This window comes from Anabrus simplex, chromosome 11 (assembly GCF_040414725.1).
Source record: "Anabrus simplex isolate iqAnaSimp1 chromosome 11, ASM4041472v1, whole genome shotgun sequence".
Lineage (NCBI taxonomy): Eukaryota > Metazoa > Arthropoda > Insecta > Orthoptera > Tettigoniidae > Anabrus > Anabrus simplex.
This window is the reverse complement of record NC_090275.1, coordinates 84,918,014-84,939,575: the sequence shown is the minus strand read 5'-3', so window position 1 is coordinate 84,939,575 and position 21,562 is coordinate 84,918,014. Positions and strand designations below refer to the sequence as shown.

The window sequence follows — 21,562 nt, the reverse complement described above, 5'->3', positions numbered from 1 at the left end:
TCCTTCCTATGGTACTGATATCATGTTACTTTGTTTCTCTCTATTAAAATGTTACTTGAGGTAGAATGCAATGTTTTGCATGGAAATGACACACATGACTGTTTTGTTTATGATTGCTTGTTATTCTAAGCATGGTTGCATGCGGTTCTGAGCGTTTGAGGTCAAAGGTGTCCCTTGTTAGTATTAACATTCAACTTTTGCAGTCGAACAAACCAAAATTCATTATTTAGTTCTATTATTTCTATCAATTTTAACATTCAACTTTTGTAGTTTCAAATTTATCGCCTGATTTACAAGGTTGGGCCACCAGATGCACCACTGTCAACATGTCTCCCAGTTTAGTGCAGGAGAATATGGGAGCGTCCAGTATTGTCTATACTGTATGTGGTCAGACCTAGAGATGGCTAGATGAATCAGACAGAAAATGACATGGCCAGGAAGAGCCCAAAATGGGAGAAGATACTGTAAAAGAAGTGGTGGAAAGAAATAAATTTATGGAGACTTGTTCACTCCCATATTCTACTAGCTGGAGTAGAGCATAGATGATTATTAGAGCCCAGATTTGTATCCACAATCAAGTAGTAAAACATGAACCAAAAATTCAACAAAATAAAATGATCGAAACAGACTTTCAACGTATTAGGTCGTGTTACGTACATGTAGTACGTGTTGAAGAGATGTTAAGTACAGAACAAAAATGGCCAACCAGACACTAGTGGGATCCGAACCCACAACCTCCCGATTTCGCGTCGGTTGCTCTACCAATTGAGCTATGGTGGCCTAGGCCATCTTTGTTCTGTTTGAAAGGATCTGAGCAACCGACGCGAAATCGGGAGGTTGTGGGTTCGGATCCCACTGGTGTCTGGTTGGCCATTTTTGTTCTGTACTTAACATCTCTTCAACACGTACTACATGTACGTAACACGACCTAATACGTTGAAAGTCTGTTTCGATTACAATGCGGTCGTGAAAATTCAATATTCAAAATAAAATGAACTATTTATTTTGTGGAAAATCTTAGCATATTCATTAGCATATTATTTGATCCTGTAATGATAAAAGGGGGGGTTCCACAGGGCAGTATTATTGGATCCTTATGTTTTTGTATACACGATATATAAATTATGTGAGTAAAGATCTGGAATCACAGATAAGAATATTTGCAGATTATGTTACACTATACTGAGTAGTAAATGAGTTGCAGGATTGTGAGCGACTGCAGGACGACTTAAACAATGTAGTGAGATGGGCAGCAGACAACGGTATGAATGTAAATGGAATGAAAGGTCAAGTTGTAAGTTTCACCATCTCAGTTTTAATTATTTAATTATTGTTGTTGTTGTTGTTTGAGTCATCAGTCCATAGACTGGTTTGATGCAGCTCTCCATGCCACCCTATCCTGTGCTAACCTTTTCATTTCTACGTAACTATTGCATCCTACATCTGCTCTAATCTGTTTGTCATATTCATACCTTGGTCTACCCCTACCGTTCTTGCCAACTACACTTCCTTCAAAAACCAACTGAACAAGTCCTGGGTGTCTTAAGATGTGTCCTATCATTCTATCTCTTCTTCTCGTCAAATTTAGCCAAATCGATCTCCTCTCACCAATTCGATTCAGTATCTCTTCATTCGTGATTCGATCTATCCATCTCACCTTCAGCATTCTTCTATAACACCACATTTCAAAAGCTTCTATTCTCTTTCTTTCTGAGCTAGTTATCGTCCATGTTTCACTTCCATACAATGCCACGCTCCACACAAAAGTCTTCAAAAACATCTTTCTAATTCCGATATCAATGTTTGAAGTGAGCAAATTTCTTTTCTTAAGAAAGCTCTTCCTTGCTTGTGCTAGTCTGCATTTTATGTCCTCCTTACTTCTGCCATCGTTGGTTATTTTACTACCCAAGTAACAATATTCATCTACTTCCTTTAAGACTTCGTTTCCTAATCTAATATTTCCTATATCACCTGCCTTCGTTCGACTGCACTCCATTACTTTTGTTTTGGACTTATTTATTTTCATCTTGTACTCCTTACCTAAGACTTCATCCATACCATTCAGCAACTTCTCGAGATCTTCTGCAGTCTCAGATAAAATAACAATATCATCGGCAAATCTCAAGGTTTTGATTTCCTCTCCTTGGACTGTGATTCCCTTTCCAAATTTCTCTTTGATTTCCTTTACAGCCTGTTCTATGTAAACATTGAAAAGGAGAGGGGACAAACTGCAGCCTTGCCTCACTCCTTTCTGGATTGCTGCTTCTTTTTCAAAGCCCTCGATTCTTATCACTGCAGACTGATTTTTATACAGGTTGTAGATAATTCTTCGTTCTCGGTATCTGATCCCTATCATCTTCAGAATCATAAATAGCCTGGTCCAATTAACATTATCGAATGCCTTTTCTAGATCTACGAATGCCATGTACGTGGGCTTGTCCTTCTTGATTCGATCCTCTAAGATCAGACGTAAAGTCAGGATTGCTTCACGTGTTCCTACATTTCTTCTGAAGCCAAATTGATCTTCCCCCAACTCAGCTTCAACTTGTTTTTCCATTCTTCTGTAAATAATACGTGTTAAAATTTTGCAGGCATGAGATACTAAACTAATAGTGCGGTAGTTTTCACACCTGTCAGCACCGGCATTCTTGGGAATAGGTATAACAACATTCTGCCGAAAGTCGGATGGGACTTCTCCTGTCTCATACATCTTGCACACTAAATGAAATAACCTTACCATGCTGGTTTCTCCTAAGGCAGTCAGTAATTCAGAGGGAATATCATCAATTCCAGGTGCCTTGTTCCTATTTAGGTCACTCACAGCTCTGTCAAACTCTGACCTCAAAATTGGGTCTCCCATTTCATCAGCATCAACAGCCTCTTCATGTTCCAGAACGAAATTATCTACATCGTTACCTTGATACAACTGTTGGATATGCTCCTGCCATCTTTCTGCTTTGTCTTCTTTCCCTAGAAGTGGTTTTCCATCTGAGCTCTTAATATTCATGCACGTAGATTTCCTTTCTCCAAAGGTTTCTTTGATTTTCCTGTATGCAGCATCTACCTTTCCCAGGACCATACAGCCTTCGACTTCCTTGCACTTCTCCTTCAGCCATTCTTCCTTAGCTACCTTGCACTTTCTATCCACTTGATTCTTTAATCGCCTGTATTCTTTTCTGCCCTCTTCATTTCTAGCATTCTTGTATTTTCGTCGTTCATCAATCAGGTCTAGTATCTCCTGAGTTATCCACTGATTCTTAGTTGATCTTTTCTTCCTTCCTAACATTTCTTCAGCAGCCCTACTGACTTCATTTTTCATGACTCTCCACTCTTCCTCTACTGTGTTTCTTTCGGCCTTTTCATTTAGTCCTTGTGCAACATGTTCCTTGAAACGATCCATCACACTCTTTTCTTTCAACTTGTCTGGATCCCATCTTTTTGCATTCTTTCCTTTCTTCAATTTCTTCAACTTCAGATGGCATTTCATGACCAACAAGTTGTGGTCAGAGTCCACGTCTGCTCCTGGGAAAGTTTTGCAATCCAACACCTGGTTTCTGAATCTCTGCCTAATCATAATGAAGTCTATTTGATACCTTCCAGTGTCTCCAGGTCTCGTCCACGTATACAGCCGTCGTTTGTGGTGTTTGAACCAAGTATTGGCGAGGACTAAATTATGGTCAGTGCAGAATTCAACCAGCCGACTTCCTCTTTCGTTCCTTTGTCCCAATCCAAATTCTCCTACTGTGCTACCTTCTCTTCCTTGGCCTACCACTGCGTTCCAGTCTCCCATCACAATTAGATTCTCGTCACCTTTGACATATTGTATTAAATCTTCTATCTCCTCATACATTCTTTCAATTTCTTCATCATCCGCTGAACTAGTAGGCATATAGACCTGTACTATTGTGGTGGGCACTGGTTTGGTGTCTATCTTGGCGACAATAATTCTTTCACTATGCTGGTCGTAGTAGCTTATCCGCTGCCCTATTTTCTTATTCATTATTAAACCAACTCCTGCATTACCCCTGTTTGATTTCGTGTTGATAATTCGGTAGTCGCCTGACCAAAAATCCTGTGCTTCCTGCCAACGTACTTCACTTATACCAACTACATCTAACTTTAGCCTATCCATCTCCCTTTTCAGATTCTCTAACCTACCACAACGATTCAAACTCCTAACATTCCACGCTCCGACTCGCAGAATGTCAGTATCCATCTTCCTGATGATCACCCCCTCTCGTGTAGTCCCCACCCGGAGATCCGAATGGGGGACTAGTTTACCTCCGGAATATTTTACCCGGGAGGAAGCCATCATCAGTACATCTTTCATACAGAGAGAGCTGCATGTCCTCGGGAGGTGGTTACGGCTGTAGTTTCCTGTTGCTTTCAGCCGTGTAGCAGTATCAACACAGCTAAGCCATGTTGAGTATTATTACAAGGCCGTATCAGTCAATCATCTAGACTGCCGCCCTTGCAACAACCGAAAGGCTGCTACCCCCCTTTCGATGAACCATTCGTTAGTCTGGTCTCTCAACAGATACCCATCCGATATGGTTGCACCTGCGGCTCGGCTATCTGCATCATTGGGACACGCGAGCCTCCCCACCGCGGCAAGGTCACATGGTTCGCAGAGGAGGATTTAATTATTATTAATTAATTTTAATTATTGTGTTGATGGTGTGATAGTACCTCATGGGGAACAATGAAGCTCACAGTGGAATGAAATTTTGTTGTAATTCCACCTGCACTATATAATGAGGTGGAATTATAACACAACTTCATTCTACCGTGAGCTTCAATGCTGTCGAAGTCAGAATGCCAAACGCAGTTTTCGGTGAAATGTGGCGACCATCGCATATTCCTGGACCATGGCCTACAAGCTCGGAAAACACTGACAAGATTTGTAACGCCAACCATGAAAGCCTCTATTGCTATATTAAATTGTTCTGTCCTTCCAGTTGCATATTTCATGTGTTGTGTCTTGTCGTCAACACTAAACCACCCGGTAGCCCATTTCTCACTGCCCGACTCGGAACAACGCCGGTTGCCAGCCAGAACACCCAGCAACATCAGTCCATTATTGCTCCTTTCATGATATGCACACACTAGAAAGAAATAATCAGATGGTTTCTCCTTGCCTGCCTGATTCTATGCCGTTGACTGGTCGATCCAGTTCACTGACCTTTAGGGACGATTTCTCATTCTAAGATGACACAGATGTAGATTCCCATAGGAAACCTGAAATATTTGTCCTGAATGAGTAAATGTATAACACCAATATAGTTGGTCCATTACTGGACATTAGAAATTTTCCGGCTAACTCATTCCTGGTTGCCAGTGTTTCGCCCCAGTGTGCTAAGTTGGGCTCGTCAGTTAGTAAATAGCACACCTACCCAGACGCATGGCTAGTGCATACAATGGAGGCCACAGCATTTGGAGCCACCAGCAGTGCCAATGCACTATCAGAGACTTTGTTTCATTTTCAAAAACTGATGCCTGCTTGGCCATCAGATGATACGCATGTTGATTCCCATAGTGAACCTGAAAGTAGGGCAAAACGCTGGCAACCAGGAATGAGTTAGCTGGAAAATTTATTATGTCCAATAATGGACCAACTATATTGGTATTTCTCATCTTAAGGCCAAGGGAGTGGCCTGTGTTAGTCTAGAATTGACTTTACCGAGCTTGATAGCTGCAGTCACTTAAGTGCAGCCAGTTTCCAGTATTCGGGAGATAGTGGGTTCGAACCCCACTGTCGGCAGCCCTGAAGATGGTTTTCCGTGGTTTCCCATTTTCACACCAGGCAAATGCTGGGGCTGTACCTTAATTAAGGCCATGGCCGCTTCCTTCCCAATCCTAGCCCTTGCCTGTCCCATCGTCGCCATAAGACCTATCTGTATCGGTACGACGTAAAGCAAGAAAAAAGAAAAAAAAAAGAAAAAGAAAAAAAAAGAACTGACTTTGTTGCTTATCCCAGCAACCTCTCGGTCCCCTTTGACAGCTACTCTAACCTGGAGAACAGACGTTGCCCAATGGAAGTCAGTGGCATTTCCTCCTCTGAGAGTCCATTACCCACCTAAGAGAGCTCCTCTGCCCGAAGCCACTGGCTTTCTTAGAGTGTGAGGTTATTCCCCGCTGGCCAACACTCAGCTCTGATTTGCTGGCTGCACTGTCTATTCCATACCACAGCAGAGTTAATCTCTGGCCAGACTATGTATAGATATGCTCTGTCGAACACTGGTCAAATTATCTGTGAAGGTGTGACTTGCAAAGTAGATCATTACTGCATACCTACCTTTAAATATATAATAAAGAACATGGATTTTACATACAAATTCAGGCTTGATGATGATGATCATGATGATGAATTCATACACTATGTATCCATAATTAATTACACAGATTCACTACACATGTTTTTGTGAAACACAAATTTTTAATTTTTACCATAATGATATGAACTCTATGTATGATCTGCAATTAAAGGACCACAATGTCAAGAATAGTCTTAATGTTTAGCATTAGATAGGAAAACCTGTTCTTATAAGGTATCAATATCAAATGGCCTGGAAATGTGAATAGATAAATGAGTGAAATATATTTAGTGGTGGTGATTACTAAGTACAACTAGGCAGTCATCCCCTATATAAATTTAGTGCAATGCTGCTCAATAGTTCAAGCCTTAATCATTGTAGTACGGTGTCAGAATTCACCTTGAGGAATGTAATGTGAATCGGCTGAAAAAGTATCTCTTCAAGTTTCACTAACTTATTTTTAGATTTTGAATCGAACTATTTGAGTGGGGTGGAGTAGAGATAAACTTTAAAATTGGTGAAAGCCTACTGTATATAGGAAATTTTACCAGCAAAAAGCTTTAGTTTGTTTCCGTTAGGTATTCTACAATGATTGTATAAATACTAAGCTGCTAGAAAAGGAATTTCTCTATTGTTAGAAGAAATTCACCCACTGTCCTCCTTATTTTACTCTCTGATAGACCCAGAAGGGCAAACGTTTGTTACAATCTTCCCAAGCACGGTAAAAACTAGTTATCGTACCTCCATTATGTTTTTCCTTTCTTAGGAAAATGATGGTGGTGGTGTTTATTAAAGCAAAATCATTCCCGCTGAAAACTTATAAACGGAGGAAATTTGAAGGTCTGATCCAAATGAAAATATTGGCAAAGGAAAGGTGGTGGTGGTGATTATTGTTTTTACACTAATCATAAGAAAGAAAAAAAACTGAAGAGTTCTGATCCTTAGAAGAATGAATGTGTTAGCAAAAGAAAGGGAAGGACATGAAAATGAAAGATTCCTTACAGTTCGTAAATATGATACTGGTACTGTCAGGATCAGAAGAGACCAAGAGTTGACCGATGCAGGTTGGATAGAAAAGATGAAAGTGAGAAGCCAAGCACAAGTAAATAGAAACAACGTCAGGCTCTGCTAGAGGCCCCCTGGTAGCAAATCCATGCTCCCAAGTTGAGAGCCCCTGGGCAATATCCCTTTTAGTTGCCTCTTATGACAGACAGGAGATACAGTAATGTAGATGTATTAAATGTGGTATACTATGTCTCCAAAGCAGGATGAGTTCTACATTTTTAAAGGGTATTTAGAGAACAGGATGAAGTAAAATCCTCGTCACTTCCCGAACTAGCACCCTTTCGTCCTTACATTCCTGTTTCCCTGCTTGGGATTCAACAAAATAACAAGATTAGGTACCGGCCAATTTAACCATATAATCACCATACGTTTCAAACAGAAGAATGATTGTTGAGCAATACAGTAACATTAATTTCGTGATCCGATATAGGCTTGCGTCGTTAAAAAACACATATTATACGTACACTCGGGATCTCGAATGACAGGTGCATAATTCCTTCATCTTCACTGGCAGAAAAGATGGGTATTTTGTCGCATTCAAAGAAAACGTTGTGTATGCTGCGTATTATTCTTGAACTGCCTTCAACAAATCATTAATTCTTAATACATCAATAATACAACAAAGCCGGTAATGTTGGGTGGGCAAAGCCGGGCAAAGCTGGGCAACACCAAATAGCTTAGTATGATCATATTAAGCTATTTGGCAACACCTATATTTTAATGACGTGCAGGTGACGTGACGTCATCGACCCAAATTCTTTACTCGTCAGAGGTTGCCACTAGGTAGCTCTGTATGTACAGGTAAGCAACATGGTGGAATATTGTTATTCTACGACGCGTAATATACGGCTAGTTATTTATTCGTAAATAACGACGTTTGAGAAATTATATGTGAGTAATATGTTAAATTAATTCCAGTTTTTAATATAAATTTTTACTACCCTTTATAGCCTTGTATCAGATTCGTCTATGCCCGGGGACTTGACCTGTCAGGGTGGTTTATGAAGGGTTTTAGATTGTAATTAGATCAAATAATTTAAAGACTATAAAATATAGCATAGTTACTTTTATTTAATAATTATCTAGAATTATATTTTAAATAATGAATAGCCTTTAGTTGCCTAATGCTGCTACTATCGCTAGCAAAAATTGTCGTGGTGTGATTGAGGTTAATTTATTAAATGTCTGGTGGAATTTGTAAATTATGTTCTAAATTAGGCGTTTTCTGTTGACAGCCCTGAAATATGTTTTCAAAAAAGAAGAAGAAACCTCAAATTTCGCCGCCCACCAACTTTGAGCATCGAGTTCATACAGGATTTGACAAGCGGGAAGGACGGTATGTTGGACTACCTCTTCAGTGGGCAAGTATCGTCGGAAATAATCAGATCCTCAAGAGTACCAACAGACCTCTACCGCTGGTCGACCCGTCCGAAATTACACCTACAGAAATTTTAGATCTTAAGGTAAGTCTGAAACCTGTGTGGTGTTTCCAACACTTCATAGTGAGGAAAGATTTCAACCTACTTGAAGATAAATGAGAGGCTTCCAATAAAAGTTGGGTTATGCAGAAGTACAGTGTTATAACTCCAGCATGCACGCCTTTAGGGTATAGGCTACGTTGTCAACTTGACTGCCTGATCGTGTAAAGATGTGCTGCTACATGGCTTTGACAGTTAGTGATGATGAATAATACAGGCTTCTTAGAAGAGCTTGTAAATAATGAGGTTTATATTTTACTCTCCTGTTTTTCATGTTGGAAGTGTTGTCTAACTCTTTCTGTGGATTGCTTGTGTAGAACTAAGCACACACCCAGTGCAGTTAATTGATCCTCGTACATTAGAAATAATGTCAACTGTTATTTATCTACCAAACTGCCATCTAGATTTGTGACTACTATTAAAAGGAGTGTTGACACTTTTAAGAAATTGTTTGTTATCTTAAAATCACCACCGTCTCAATCCTCCTATACTGCCTGCTCTATGCAAGGTTTTTTTGCGACTAGGCTGCGACAAAATTTCTCCGCTAGATGGCAGGCATAGACACACAATGTTCCAAACTTATTCAAATGACGACAGCCTACAAAACACTATAGTCATATGTTCACTGAAGCCCGTAAATTACATCAGTAATATTAAATATCGGCAATATTACCTGTATGAAGTCACAGTTGGCCTCTTCATGCACAAGGCTTGGAGTGGTACCGTACTTTTTGTGTTCTTGCCAACACAGTATCAGTTAATAGAGGCCTTACGAACTTGGTTAGGATAATATCACTAACCGTTTGCTGATGTGATTTGACCTCACACTGTAACAAAACACATTCTGAAAGGGGAGACGTCGCAAGTCCTTGTATTACACTCGTACGTTTGAAGGACTTTGACAGTAGGGCACAGCAGCTTAAACAAACTCCTGCAGATACTTCACCAGAACAACAAAACAAGGTTTTGGTCATCAAACTCCTCCTCTGTCCTGATGCATAATCAGTTCCATTTAGCGGTGTCGAAGCTCTAGGCAGTGAGACGTTGCTGACGCAAATGTCACATTCCATCCTCTCCTCAAAAACAAGAACTAAGTACCGGTACCTGCAAATTAGGATTTGATTTCCTGTTTCTAGTTTGATTGGGATATTATCGTCTGGATATTTGAGGTTGTCCAAAATGTCTAAACATGAAGATGTTTGTTTTGTGATTGTCCATCACAGTTCTTATCACAAGGAATCCACTATCCACCACGGCTTTTATCACCTTCTGAAGAAAAATCCGCAGCCTGTTTCGAGTCATTCAACCGGGTCAGGAATGGAATGAATAAAGCCCCTATCAAGCGGCGAAGATAGGAATTGTGCTGGCTGCCGAATCCTGTTGCGCTCCTCTGGGGCAATGATTAATGAATAACAGATGAAATGAAATGATATTCAAGAGTGTTGTTGGAATGAAATATGACAGGGAAAACTGGAGTACACGGAGAAAAACCTGTCCCGCCTCCGCTTTGTCCAGCACAAATCTCACATGGAGTGACCAGGATTTGAACCACGGAACCCAGCGGTGAGAGGCCAGCCTGCTGCTGCCTGAGCCACGGAGGCTCCATCACCTTCTGAAATAAGGTGTAAAGGCACTGATGCGAGAGTAATCTGAGGATATCCAATTACTTCCTTTATTAGGTCCTTGCCTAGATAAAGCTGACAGCCGCTTTTCTCTGCATTCCCTTCTAGACGGTATTTCATGGACTCGTATCTTTTCTGGCTGCAAACCACCTTGCTGAGATCGGCAAAATGGTACACAACAGTTGAATATTTCGGGGAAAGAATCTGAAGTTTCAGTTTTACAAAAAATATACCTTGCACAAATGGAAAGAAACGAGTACACCTTAAAATCACTTTTGAAATATCTATAAGCATAACATGATTAATTCATTTCACAGTTCCATACAAAATATCTCGTGTACGAACGGAAGTGACCAGGCACATTTACTCGTACGAAAATGTCAGCTTTTCACACACATTCATGTACCAATAACACAGTGCTACACCCACACGGACAGCGAAGATTGTGCGTCTACAACTGCACTCTTACGGCGACTGTGTTAAACTAGTGGCATAGAGCAGGCAGTAATAAGAGGATCGATATGGCGGTGGTTAAAATAGAGTAGTGATTAATGCATCGGTGACAGATAGGCCTACTGTATATCCAAAGTTATTTTTTTCACACAAGTTTGCAACATTAGTTCTGAGTCCATTATTTTTCAACAACAAGCATTTTTCATCTTTCAGATGCAATATATTTTCTAAAAGATTATAATCAACATCAAACCGTTAGTAGTTTGAAATACAACCAGTAGTTACTCAAATAGCATGCTGCGTTGTCATGTCAGGTTCTCAAGCTACATATGTGGTACAAGTGTGAAGGGATGAAACACAGTGTCATGGGTTGTCTTAAAGTCACAAGTCAGAGACAATATACCATGGGGTATGATCAACCAATTTGAAGCTCTGTAAAACTGTGAATTTATATTTCTTCCTTAAGGGCAATATATGGTAATTCTTACATAGAGACCACCGGTTGAGAGGTTAGGAAAGGTGCAGCTTTCTCGCTACTTCCTGGTGTGTTTGGTAGAGTTTGCGGTAAAACTTCCGAACCTGGCGGGCGAAAATTAGGTTAGAGATCATGCAGTACTGGATTGTAGTCAGTTAAAACCACACTGTTCGCTTTCTCCACTGGAACTGTACTGTTCGACGTCTCTTCTAAAACTCTACTGTTCGTTGTCTCTCTTCTGAAACCACACTGTTCGACATCTTTCTAGAATGATTCTCCGACCATCCAACATCTTCTCTAATTTTCATTGGTCGTCAGTTATTCTGCGACGTGATTCGTTCTTCAAATTTGGAACAGATCTTTCTGGAATGTCACTCCCCTTGGCTTTTGGCTCGCTAGGTGACGTAAACCCTGTGACGTGCGGTGACCTCGATCGCCTGACCCAGTTCTCTCTCGTCCGCAGCGGAACGGCACGGTAATCAGCTGGTGCTTGCTCACGCGTAGACCCGTATTGCATTACGAAAATTAAACCAACTTCTCTAAATCCAATAAAATACCATTTGGACGGGTACAGTATTGAGTATTAGATAAAACTATTTTCAAGTGTTGTGCTATCTATTTTTATTATATGTATGGCCAGTTAGTTTTTTTAAAGTGTTTTATGACCTTATAGCTGATGGTGGCCTACTGTCAATGGGCTGAAACTAGTACCATAATTAAAATAAATTGAAGTACTAATTTTATATTCTATCGATTGATTAGATGGATTATCTCGTTTATCTACAATAATTATACTGTCATCAATACAGAACATGAAAATTATAAACTTTGAGTTCCCAATTGTCAAGTGATTTGTCAGTATCTTTGTCATTGTAATATTTTGGTATGTTTTTCTCAGGCACCTCACTCTTTTTTACTTATTTGGTCGATCTCATTCATATGGTTTTCAACTCCAGCTGTTTCTTTTTACAACTTCTGTCTTTTCTTGTATTGGAATAACTTACCAAGGGAAATGTTCAATAATTTTCCAATTTCTTTGCGATCATTTAAGAAAAGGCTAGGAAAACAACAGATAGGGAATCTGCCACCTGGGTGACTGCCCTAAATGCAGATCGGTAGTGATTGATTGATTGATTGATTGATTGATTGATTGATTGATTGATTGATTGATTGATTGATTGATTGATTGATAACCTGACCACCCACTTTGCTTTGGTACAACTACTGTTGTGGAAAGTAGCCTACAGCAGTAGCTTATATCATGGAATAAAAACAAAATGAGAGTACTGACATATTTATCTTCTATGTCTATTCTCCTCCTCTGTGAACCATGTGACCTTGCCGCGGTGGGGAGGCTTGCATGTCCCAATGATGCAGATAGCCGAGCCGCAGGTGCAACCATATCGGATGGGTATCTGTTGAGAGACCAGACTAACGAATGGTTCATCGAAAGGGTGGTAGCAGCCTTTCGGTAGTTGCAAGGGCGACAGTCTAGATGATTGACTGATACGGCCTTGTAATAATACTCAACATGGCTTAGCTGTGTTGATACTGCTACATGGCTGAAAACAACGGGAAACTACAGCCGTAACTACCTCCCGAGGACATGCAGCTCTCTCTGTATGAATGATGTACTGATGATGGCTTCCTCCCGGTTAAAATATTCCGGAGGTAAACTAGTCCCCCATTCGGATCTCCAGGTGGAGACTACACGAGAGGGAGCGATCATCAGGAAGATGGATACTGACATTCTGCGAGTTGGACCGTGGAATGTTAGAAGTTTGAATCGTTGTAGTAGGTTAGAGAATCTGAAAAGGGAGATGGATAGGCTAAAGTTAGATGTAGTTGGTATAAGTGAAGTACGTTGGCAGGAAGAACAAGATTTTTGGTCAGGCGACTAACCGAAATATCAACACAAAATCAAACGGGGGGGAAATGCAGGAGTTGGTTTAATAATGAATAAGAAAATAGGGCAGCGGGTAAGCTACTACGACCAGCATAGTGAAACAATTATTGTCGTCAAGATAGACACCAAACCAATGCCCACCACAATAGTGCAGGTCTATATGCCTACTAGTTCAGCGGATGATGAAGAAATCGAAAGAATATATGAGGAGATAGAAGATTTAATACAATATGTAAAAGGTGACGAGAATCTAATTGTGATGGGAGACTGGAATGCAGTGGTAGGCCAAGGAAGAGAAGGTAGTACAGTAGGAGAATTTGGATTGGGGCAAAGGAACGAAAGAAGAAGTCGGCTGGTTGAATTCTGCGCTGATCATAATTTAGTCCTTGCCAATACTTGGTTCAAACACCATAAACGAAGGCTGTATACGTGGACGAGACCTGGAGACACTGGAAGGTATCAAATAGAGTTCATTATGATTAAGCAGAGATTCAGAAACCAGGTGTTGGATTGCAAAACTTTCCCAGGAGCAGACGTGGATTCTGATCACAACTTGTTGGTCATGAAATGCCATCTGAAGTTGCAGAAATTGAAGAAAGGAAAGAATACAAGAAGATGGGATCTAGACAAGTTGAAAGGAAAGAATGTGAGGGATCAAGAAGAACATGTTGCACAAGGACTAAATGAAAAGGCTGAAGGAAACACTATAGAGGAAGAGTGGAGAGTCATGAAAAATGAAGTCAGTAGGGCTGCTGAAGAAATGTTAGGAAAGAAGAAAAGATCAACTAAGAATCAGTGGATAACTCATGAGATAGGTACTAGTCCTGAATAATGAACGACGAAAATACAAGAATGCTAGAAATGAAGAGGGCAGAAAAGAATACAGGCGATTAAAGAATGAAGTGGGTAGAAAGTGCAAGGTAGCTAAGGAAGAATGGCTGAAGGAGAAGTGCAAGGATGTCGAAGGCTGTATGGTCCTGGGAAACGTAGATGCTGCATACAGGAAAATCAAGGAAAACTTTGGAGAAAGGAAATATAGGTGTATGAATATTAAGAGCTCAGATGGAAAGCCACTTCTAGGGAAAGAAGACAAAGCAGAAAGATGGCAGGAGCATATCCAACAGTTGTATCTAGGTAAAGATGTAGATAATTTGGTTCTGGAACATGAAGAGGCTATTGATGCTGATGAAATGGGAGACCCAATTATGAGGCCAGAGTTTGACAGAGCTGTGAGTGACCTAAAGAGGAACAAGGCACCTGGAATTGATGATATTCCCTCTGAATTACTGACTGCCTTAGGAGAAACCACCATGGCAAGGTTATTCCATTTAATGTGTAAGATATATGTGACAGGTGAAGTCCCATCTGATTTTCGGCAGAATGTTGTTATACCTATTCCCAAGAAAGCCGGTGCTGACAGGTGTGAAAACTACTGCACCATTAGTTTAGTATCTCATGCCTGAAAAATTTTAACACGTATTATTTACAGGAGAATGGAAAAACAAGTTGAAGCTGAGTTGGGAGAAGATCAATTTGGCTTCAGAAGAAATGTAGGAACACGTGAAGCAATCCTAACTTTACATCTGATCTTAGAGGATCAAATCAAGAAGAACAAGCCCACGTACATGGCGTTTGTAGATCTAGAAAAGGCATTCGATAATGTTGATTGGACCAAGCTATTTAAGATTCTGAAGATGACTGGGATCAGATACCGAGAACGAAGAATTATCTACAATCTGTATAAAAATCAGTCTGCTGTGATAAGAATCGAGGGCTTTGAAAAAGAAGCAGCAATCCAGAAAGGAGTGAGGCAAGGCTGCAGTTTGTCCCCTCTCCTTTTCAGTGTTTACATAGAACAGGCAGTAAAGGAAATCAAAGAGAAATTTGGAAAGGGAATCGCAGTCCAAGGAGAGGAAATCAAAACCTTGAGATTTGCCGATGATATTGTTATTTTATCTGAGACTGCAGAAGATCTCGAGAAGTTGCTGAATGGTATGGATGAAGTCTTAGGTAAGGAGTACGAGATGAAAATAAATAAGTCCAAAACAAAAGTAATGGAGTGCAGTCGAACAAAGGCAGGTGATGTAGGAAATATTTTAGGAAATGAAGTCTTAAAGGAAGTAGATGAATATTGTTACTTGAGTAGTAAAATAACTAATGATGGCAGAAGTAAGGAGGACATAAAATGCAGACTAGCACAAGCAAGAAAGAGCTTTCTTAAGAAAATAAATTTGCTCACTTCAGACATTGATATTGGAATTGGAAAGATGTTTTTGAAGACTTTCGTGTGGAGCGTGGCATTGTATGGAAGTGAAACATGGACGATAACTAGCTCAGAAAGAAAGAGAATAGAAGCTTTTGAAATGTGGTGTTACAGAAGAATGCTGAAGGTGAGATGGATAGATCGAATCACGAATGAAGAGATACTGAATCGAATTGGTGAGAGGAGATGGATTTGGCTAAATTTGACGAGAAGAAGAGATAGAATGATAGGACACATCTTAAGACACCCAGGACTTGTTCGGTTGGTTTTTGAAGGAAGTGTAGGTGGTAAGAACGGTAGGGGTAGACCAAGGTATGAATATGACAAGCAGATGTAGGATGCAATAGTTACGTAGAAATGAAAAGGTTAGCACAGGATAGGGTGGCATGGAAGCTGCATCAAACCAGTCTATGGAATGATAACTCAAACAACAACATGTCTATTCTTGTGCAGGATCCCCCAGTACTGTTTCTGATTGTTGACATTTAAATTGGGACTGCCTATAACAGACACTATTATTAACAGTGCACATTTGATGAAAATGAAAATCCACAGCTTGTTTCCAGTCATTCTACCAGGTCGGGAATGGAATGAATGATACCCCCATCTAGCGACGAGGATAGGAATTGTGTTGGCTGCCGACGCCTGTCACACTCCTCTGGAGCTATGATTAATGACTGACAGGTGAAATTAAATGATATTGGAGAATGTTGCTGGAATGAAATATGATAGGGAAAACTGGAGTACCTGGAGAAAAACCTGTCCCTCCCCTGCTTTGTCTAGCACAAATCTGACATGGAGTAACATGGTGTAACCAGGATTTGAACCACAGAACCCAGTGGTGAGAGGCTGGCGCATTGCCGCATGAGTCACAGAGGCTCTTCAATGCACATTTGATATCTTAGAAGTGAAGCTTCCACTGTGTGTAGAATTATTTAGTTCTTTTTCCGGGTTGAACCGTGTTGTTTTCTGTACATTACATACGATTTGCCGTCGTTTAGAATATATTGCATTATTCTTTGTCTAGGCAACTGAAATACCCCTACTCGATCCAAGGTAATCAATCTCCCAGGCAGCAATCACACACCAAGTGTACTGCAATGTGTTCGAAATGTCGACAAACTGTACGTAATGTACAGAAAACAACAACGTGCTTCAACCCGGAAAAAGAACTAAATAGCACATTTGATATGTTGCATTATTTATCACATGTCAGTAGCTGTGCATCTGTTCATTTTCTTCCATTCTTGGTTTAGGAAGTACATAGGTGATGGCGTGGTGTTTGATACTTGGTGACATACAAAGGGCACTAGGAAAGTTTTGCAATACGCAAAAACGGTTGGTTGGACACCCCTGTTATGATGAGGGATGAAAAGAGGGGTGAAAACCGGTCTAGAAGACAGCAAGGCGCGACCTTTACACCAGTTGTTACCAAGCAGTGGGATTGAAAGCAAGGTAAGATGTCAGTGTGGTCTAAAGGTGAATATCGCGCAATTATCCGCTACAATTTTGCTCGTGGATTAACTATTGACCAGTGCCTGGAGGAAATGACTCCTGTGCTAGGGAAAGACTGTCCACATTGGACAACAATTTTCCGCTGGTACAAAGAGTTCCAGAGGGGAAATTTTGGGGTTGAAGACGATCCTTGTTCTGGGCGACTGTCTGAATCAGTGACTGAGGAAAACATTGAAGCTGTGATGAAAATGTTGCAGCAGGAGAGGCGGTTGAAATATCGGCAGGTAGAAGAGACCCTCCACATCCCTGCACCAGCTATTCATTCAATTCGACACGACCATCTCCATGTTAGAAGGGTTTGTTTCCTTTGAGACTAGCACAAGCGAGAAAGAGCTTTCTTAAGAAAAGAAATTTGCTCACTTCAGACATTGATATTGGAATTAGAAAGATGTTTTTGAAGACTTTCGTGTGGAGCGTGGAGTTTGAAAATCGGACTTCGCGTAACGTCAATAGCATCGTTACAGGTGACAAAACTTGGCTTTATTATTACGATGTCCCAACAAAATCCCAGAACAAGGTGTGGCTGTTTGAAGATGAGGGTACTCCTGTGACTGTGCGAAAGTCAAGGTCACTGAAGAAAAGGGTGATTGCAGTATTCTTCACTGACCGGGGCATCCTGACTCATGTTGTGCTAGAAACACAAAGGACAATTACTGTGAAGTGGTACAGTGAGACTTATCTGCCTCAGGTCATCCAGGCTCTCAAGCATCTCCATCCAAGGTCACAGCTCAACACTTGGCTCTTGCATCACGACAATGCTCCAGCACATCGTGCTAATGTAACAATGGATTTTCTTGCGAGATCAGGGTTGACTGTGCTTGATCACCCTCCATACAGTCCTGATCTTGCCCCATGTGACTTTGCACTCTTCCCAGAAGTGAAGATGAAGCTGAAAGGGCGACGTTTTGCATCTGACGAGGAGCTTCTGGCAGCATGGGATCAAGAGTGTGAAAATGTAACCGAAGAAAAGTGGCAGAGTTGGTTCAGTGACTGGTTTTGACATATGGAGAAGTGTATTGAGTGTGGTGGAAATTATTTTGAAAAAGTCTAAAGCGTTCACTCACATTGCAAAACTTTCCTAGTGCCCTTTGTACTGCAGTTACTTAGGAGTGTTATATAGATGAAGATGATAGTTGATGATGGAACAAGAATGTTTATATAGACTCGTAGTAGTGAAGATCTATATGGTTACTATTTACTATCAAAGGGTAGAGATGATGATGATTATGATGATGTTTGTTGTTAAAAGGGGCCCAAAGGGAAGAGAAAGGCCCACCTATTCAATACCATTAGCTTAATGTAGTGTCCTCTATAATGGGTACTAGTTTCCACGTACATGCATTGGGTCATCTTCAGCCATGATCTAATTAATAATAATAGGTTCATTGCAGCTAATAGCTATTAATCAAAATCAATTAGTTATCTGTTGTTTAATTTGGTTTGAGGTGAATGTCTGAAAAAGAGAATATTTGAACTGAATTATTGAGAAAAGAAGGGAAGCTAGAAGATCGAGATTAGCATACAGCCATATGAGATTCACCCTATGTACCTCGTAAATTGTGTGCACTTGGTACGGACATCAACAACAGACCGACTGTTAAGAGGAAGGAGGAGTATAGCTTATGATGTTAGGGGTTGGAGGAGATCTCTACATCTGATGAAAAGGAACACTTATTCAAGTTGTTTATGTCCCCTTCAAACTACATATAAACCATTGCTCACATTACTATTCAACAAGACATAATTTATAAATCAAATGGTTCAACTATACAGATAAGGAATACAAACTCCAAGATCGACACAAGAACACTTGGTTACTATAAGGACATTGACATACTGTAGAACCCTGCTTAACCGAAATGCTCTGGCAAAATTATATATTAATATTTTGTTTTACCCTCTCATTCTTAGCCGTTGATATTAGTAATTCTCTTGCTATATGTGCTGAGAGCTACTAGGCAAACCCTATTTTTATATTATGATTTATGCCAGAATGCACGTGTAGCATAAAACAAAATTGTTTCTTACCCTCTAGTTCATTCCATGATACATTTTCTCTTGAACAAGCAGGAATTATTATTATTACTGCATCATTATTATTATTATTATTATTATTATTATTATTATTATTATTACTGTATTATTCGTCATGAAGTTTATGTAGACTTTTGTTAACGTTGCTTCAGTTGCAGGATTTTCATCTTGTTTACTGCTTGGACTATACTGCAGCTTCCGTTAGGAAACTAGGGAAGTCCAGCGACCCTTCTCCATTCATAGTTTTCTTTCATCCAAGGTTGTTCCACTGGCCTTGTAGTTCTATACTGTAGTTCCAATGCTTTTCTTACACCATTGCAACATGAACTACCTGCTCATATCAGTACCGTATCTTATCCTACCAACACTGTCCCAGGCATCTGGACAGGGTTCTTTTGAAATACAGTAGCAAGGTACAGTATACTGTAATCAGTTGTATTAAAAGTACGTGGCAAGTGCATGCTTATTGAATAATGTCAATTAAATGAAAACGTGTTGTTGTAAGCATAAAAGAAAATCGAAGCAGTGAGACAGGTGGAAAATGGTGCAATAATTCAAGAGAAGGCTAAATTATTGGCTACAAAGTTAGGGGATGATGGAAAGGACTTCAAAGCTAGATAGATTTAACCCTTCAGCAGGCGCACCTCAAAATTATATATGACCAGATGCGTGGTGTATTTTATACCCCACACTTCAACAACACATAATAAGGGTAAATATTTCATTTTCACCAAATTTTATTTATCCACATCACTAATAATTACAGTTTGTAGCATTTATACACTGTAGCAAGTGAAAATGCAACAATAAATGTTATTTGCACGCTTGAAAACTTTACAGAAATTTGATCCAATTACACAAGCATTTTCTAACACACAGGCACTATGCAAGTTCTAATGTGCTCTATTCCAATCACAAGTTCATAAACTAACTTTAGGATGAATATTCACCTTCTTCGTTGTTGGAAGAATCACATGTGTAGGTAAAGTTTACATGTTTCTTGCAAGCACTGAATGGTGGTACTGATTTCTTTTGTTCCACCACATAAGCAACACATTCCATGTTTCACCACTGATCCATAACGGTTTACTTCATCTACTGCAAGTCTACGGAATATGTCGAGCAATGCTCTGATATCACATGGCAGTGACTTTATAGTTGCTCTTTCTATGAGGTGCGGTTTCATAGCAGATACAGACAAGCTTTTCAGGAAATTCCTTCTGGTTACCTTAGAATTTTCGAGATTTGAACAGTAGAGAATTTGAGCCTTTATTCCAGCTATGTTCAACAACGAGTAAAATACTGCCATTGGCCATCACCTTGTAAGGCGTGAAACACTGTAAATATTGCTCATTTGGTCAGCCGTATCCACAACTCCCTTCGTCATATTATAATCCATTACTATCACATACTTCCCGGTCTCAGCATTAATTTCTGGTGTATCATGCATTGTAGATACCTGAATTACAGCTCGGTCCTTTTTGGGAACGTAAGATGTGTTACATCTTTCTGGAACCCGAATAGATATGACTGTACTTCTCGTCTTTTATTAGCCTTAATCTCGTCTGGGATTTCTGTCTTGTTCTTTTTCAACACACCGATACAAGTAAGATTCTTCAGTAAGAGGGACTTCACCAATGGATGACTGGTGTACTAGTTATCAATTGTAATGTTCCTATTGGTACCTTCAATATCAAGAATCAGTCTATGAACAATATCACTTAGCTTGTTGGAAACAAAATAGTCTACGGACCTTCGTCTTGCTTACCACAATACAATTCCAAGTTGCTGGTAAAAAAACGTTTTAGAGTCGCATATTAGAAACTTTTTTATCTCATACTTTGCAGGATTATTTGGGATGGATTCTACAAAACTGCATCATCCACGGAACGATTAGAGTTTTTCGTCAATTGTGACATAAGCACCAACGCTGTAACTGTTCCGACAGTTCAGTACAAAAGCATCCAAAAAAGGACGGATGGCCGCCATTTTATCATGGTTTCTTCTGTCCCCCCTCGTTTCTCGATTGTCCAATTTAATGGCATGGAGCAAGAATAGAAAACGTTTATAGCTCATACAAGCTCTCAGTGTGTGCATTCCAGTTCCACCTGAATTCCAGAGCTCAATAACATTTGTGTAGTGTCTTTTCATAGTGCCTATTAGGTACAAGCATCCAAGTAACGCCATTATTTCAGCTCTGGAAATTTCCTTTGCATCTTGTTCCCTAGAGTAATCTGCCTCGAGGCGTTTACGTTCAATGTACATATTCATGTGAGTCATGATATTATCTACCATATCTTCCTCAGCTATTTCATGGAAGGAACTTATTTCATCTTTGATTCCTCTTGCATTATGTTTTGGACCAAGAAATACTTTGACAATATTTTTGGTTTTTGGTTTTGCATACCTTTGAAAAATTAGTTTTATCTTCCACCTG

The 21,562-nt window shown here is 40.0% G+C and overlaps 2 protein-coding genes across 2 annotated transcripts in view; one reads left to right on the top strand and one right to left on the bottom strand.

Moving 5' to 3' along the window:
- LOC136883381 (uncharacterized) overlaps positions 1-8,006 on the bottom strand; it is a 109,827-nt gene extending 101,821 nt beyond the window's left edge. Inside the window, exon 1 of the mRNA XM_068229614.1 lies at positions 7,844-8,006. The gene's annotated coding sequence lies outside the window, so the exon portion shown is untranslated. The remainder of the gene's footprint in view (positions 1-7,843) is intronic.
- A 180-nt stretch (positions 8,007-8,186) lies between these two features.
- The window catches only part of mbt (serine/threonine-protein kinase PAK mbt), a 100,072-nt gene continuing 86,696 nt past the window's right edge, over positions 8,187-21,562 (top strand). Inside the window, exons 1-2 of the mRNA XM_068229640.1 lie at positions 8,187-8,270; positions 8,615-8,842. Of these exons, the coding sequence (XP_068085741.1) occupies positions 8,624-8,842 (219 nt within the window). The 5' untranslated portion in view covers positions 8,187-8,270; positions 8,615-8,623. The remainder of the gene's footprint in view (positions 8,271-8,614; positions 8,843-21,562) is intronic.